Here is a 4,101-nt window from a genome sequence, read left to right on the forward strand (position 1 = left end):
GGACTGGGCGGGGTGGACAGGACTGGGCGGGGTGGACAGGACTGGGCGGGGTGGACTGGACTGGGCGGGGTGGACAGGACTGGGCGAGCCTTTCTTTGATGCTGGGTGGACGGTGCAGCCTCAGCAACATGCAAAGAGCTAGGTCCCACCCTGGACAGAGCTTGTGCATTTGGCTTGTGACTGGGATCAGTATCAACTCTCCCCCCACCAGCACACCACAATGGCTGTCGATGGTACGCACAAGTTCCTTGAGGTTGGTTCAGCTGAAACGAACAACACCAACCTTGCCAAGCAGATAATTCAAAACTTCACCAGCTTCAAGTTACCCTCCTTGCCTCAGTGTCTTCACTCAGATGGATATCACTGAACCAAAGGCTTGGAACTCCCTAACTCACAGCTCTGCAGGAATGGCCTTCACAGACTGGTTGTAAAAGATCAGGATGGTGCTTCCTGACCTGCTCAGTGACAGTCAATGGGCAATAAATGCCAGCCTTGCTTGTGATCCCCGTACCCCATGAATACACACAAACCAACAACAGTCAATCAGATTTCCGTGCCACTTGAGTATTTAATGGGTGACAATTACTCACAGTTTATCTTCTTCTATTTCAAAATCCATGTCACTGAACATTATCGATTTCCTGTCAGTCTGACGCTGTTCCTGGTCTCTGTGGAGGAGGATGTTTGATGAGTGAAACCCAAACTTGGTATTCAGTGGTGCACAGGAGAGTTTATCACATTCTGTTTAGTCAGCCTCTGAGTATCCACATGCTTCCACCAGGCAATGCTCTCAAAATAAAGGAAGATGCAAATACAGCAGTGATAAAATACAGACTAGATCCTAATCAACTTAATATCTGACTGGGCCCTAACATAGAAAAATTATTTAAACAGAGTAATATAGACAAACCGATGAAGAATCATCTCGACTCGAAATGTGAGCTTGCTCTCTCTCTCTCCAAGGATGCTGTCTGACCTGCTGTGACCTCCAGCATTTATTGTTTTCAACACAAAGTGCCACTCAGAAGTTCAGAATTGGGTGCAGAGGGGCTGCTTTGATGAATTGTGATAAAGGGCTGGTGTTCCAATGGACAACACTGGGACTTTATGGGCAGCAGCATGATCCCAGATGGCCACATGAAATTACAGAATTGTTACAGTGCAGAAACAGGACATTCGGCCCATCATATCTGCACCAGCTCTTCAAATGAGCCACATTACCTTGGGACAATCTCCTGCTTACTCTATCCAAATATTCAGCCAGCTGAATATCTCAATTGAACATGTCTCCACCACATGTCCAACCAGTGCATTCTAGACCATAACTACGAGCTGTAAATGAAAGCTTTAGCTTACATCACCCTTTTGCTTTATTTGCACTTGGCTTTAAATTTACGCCCTCTAGTCCTTTTCACTTTTATTACTGGGAACAACTTCTCCCTTTCGACTCTATCCAATCTGCTCATGATTTTGAAAACATCTATCAAATCTCCTCCCTGCCTCCTTCTCTCCAAGGAGAGTAGTCCCAACTTTTTCAACCTATCTTCGCCACTGAAGTTTATCGTTCCTGGAACCATTTTTGTAAACCATTTCCACACTCTTTCCAATACAAACTGAGGTTTTCTATAATGTGGCACTCACAGCTGTACACAATATTCCAGGTAAAGCCTAACAAAGTGTCTGGAACAAGTTTAACATCACCTCTTTGCTTTTGTATTCTATGACACTATGAATAAAACACTGTGCTTTGTTAACTGCTCTCCACACCTGTCCTGCCACATATACATCCTCTGCTCCTGTACCCACTTTAGAATTGTACCCCTGTTTTATATTGTCTTTCAGTATTCTTCCTCCCAAAGTATATCAGTTCACACTGCTGTGCATTGTACCTCATCTTGTCTTTTTGGAGTTCCACACTGTCCTCATAATTTACAAATTTTAAGCCACCCACAAACTCTGAAACTGTCCCCTGGATCCTGAGATCCAGATTATTAATATATATCAGGGAAAGCAAAGGCCCCAACACCTGGGGAACTCTACCACAAATAATCCTCCAGCCTGAAAAATATCACTTGATGATTACTCTCTTGTTTCCTATCACTGAGCCAATTTTGTAACCACATTGCTCCTGACTCTTTCTTTGCATCGCATAGCTCTCCTCACAAGTCTGTTGCATGGCACAGTATCAAACACCATCCTGCGAATGCCTGCAGCTTGAGGAACCTCAGCCTCAGAGTTACTGAGTTGAAGTCAGTACCACAACTCTCAGCACCTTTCAAAAGTTCTGAGCTTTAAACTGGTCACAGTCACAACGGCTGAGGACTGAGAGTCCCTCTGCAATGGGTCTACAGGGGAATCGGTTTAGCTCAGTTGGCTGGATTGTTGGTTTACAGAGCAGTGTGATGCCAACAGCTTGGGTTCAACTCCCGTCACCAGTTTGAGGTTACCATGAAGGACTCTCCTTCTCAACCTCTTCCCTCGTCTGAGGGTGGCCCTCAGGTTAAATCACCACCAGTTGCTTCTCTCTAATAAGAGAGTAGCCCCGTACGGTCTGGTAAGACTATGATGACAACAAAACAGGTCTATGGCCACAGGTGTGATAGGAGGGTTTAACATGTGGGAGTGCTGGGCTCCAGTGCATCATGAGGAGGTATCCACCTTCCAGCAGCCAAGCAGCAGAGGGCTCTTCACAGGTTCGTTGAATTAGCTACCTGATGCTGCTGGGCTAATAACCTTTTTACCCACAAACCAGTTTGTTCCAATTTGGCAATGACGCGAGAACTTACCGGCAAACCAGTGATGACAACTTCCAGGTCCACCGGTTTCCACTACCACCTACACTGAGCATTGAAAACGTATCCTTTAGGTCTATCTTCGCAGTATCAGGCAGAAACAATAAGAGAAATTGCAGGAAGCGACAGGTCTAATAAGAGTGATTAAAGCTAGCAAAGAAAAGGTACCAGAGAAATGAATGGGGCTTAACTTTCTATATTTGATAAGTTCAACTGATTTTAAAATTGATAATGGCTGCACGGGATGTAATCATTCTGAAAAGTCCGAGGGGACTGGATGGTAATTCTACTTTTCAAGAAAGGATAGAGAGGGAGAGGAGACTAGGGTCTATCAACCTGGCAGTGAGCTTGAGAAAAAAAATCTATTACAGGATGAGAGAAGTCACAAGAGGAAACTATGAAAATCTCAATGTGATGGGAGAGTCAACACAGATTTATGAAAGGAAAACCTTATTCAACCTTATTGAATTTTTTTGGATCTACCTAGCAGTATGTACTATAATTAAATTTAAGTTTCTAGCATTTTTCGATTTTACTTCAGGAAGACAAATGTTACATTGATCCTTTTGGTGAAGGGATTGGACAATAAGAGTAAAATAACTTGGAGCAGTCACACACAGCTTTGGTGGTACTGTCCCTGTTTGATATTAAATGTCTATACAATGACCTATTTATCTTAAAGAATGCAACAGTTCACATGATTCCAGGGAAGACAGCAATGTCCGAGAAGGAGGGATTGAATAGGCTGGGCTGTTACAGTCTAGAGTTCAAAAATAAGAGGTGATCTAACTGAAACGTATACGATTGTGAAAATGTTTGACAGGATAGAAACTGAGGTGGTGAAGAATCTAGAAGCAGAGACATAGTTTTGGGATTACGGATTGGTAATTTCGGACTGAGAGGAGTAAAATATTCTCCACATCAATCTTTGGAATTCTCTGGCTGGGAAGGCCGTGGGTGGTCAGTGTCAGGACATATTTAAAGCACAGTTGATATCGGAGTCTAAGCAAATGAAGGGATAAGCAGGTTGGATGGAAAACTGGCGATCAGTCTTGAGCTCAGCTGCTGTGATTGGTTATATTTGAACGTTCAGACAGGATTTTAAAACAGCAGAGCCACACCATTCTCTCCCGTCAGTCTGCCCACACTCCCCACATACGCTACCTGACACCACATGTGCTCACTCTGTCTAACGCCCCCTCCCTCTCTCTAACCCTCCTCAGCTCCCCCTCCTCATTATTCCTACTTACCCTCCCACTCCCTCACCCAGCACACATCCTCTCAGACATCCCCCCACCCCACATCACTC

At 44.4% G+C, this 4,101-nt stretch overlaps 1 protein-coding gene across 2 annotated transcripts in view; it reads right to left on the reverse strand.

Moving 5' to 3' along the window:
* pick1 (protein interacting with prkca 1) overlaps nt 1-4,101 on the reverse strand; it is a 43,393-nt gene that overhangs the window by 32,907 nt on the left and 6,385 nt on the right. The window contains exons 1-2 of one of the 2 annotated variants that reach the window (XM_043680004.1): nt 2,787-3,304; nt 591-668 (exon numbers count right to left, since the gene is read on the reverse strand). In XM_043680004.1, the coding sequence (XP_043535939.1) occupies nt 591-668; nt 2,787-2,848 (140 nt within the window). In that variant the 5' untranslated portion in view covers nt 2,849-3,304. Of the gene's footprint in view, nt 1-590; nt 669-2,786; nt 3,305-4,101 lie in introns of those variants that run through there. The other variant, XM_043680005.1, reaches the window with a different exon arrangement.

This window comes from Chiloscyllium plagiosum, chromosome 39 (assembly GCF_004010195.1).
Source record: "Chiloscyllium plagiosum isolate BGI_BamShark_2017 chromosome 39, ASM401019v2, whole genome shotgun sequence".
NCBI lineage: Eukaryota > Metazoa > Chordata > Chondrichthyes > Orectolobiformes > Hemiscylliidae > Chiloscyllium > Chiloscyllium plagiosum.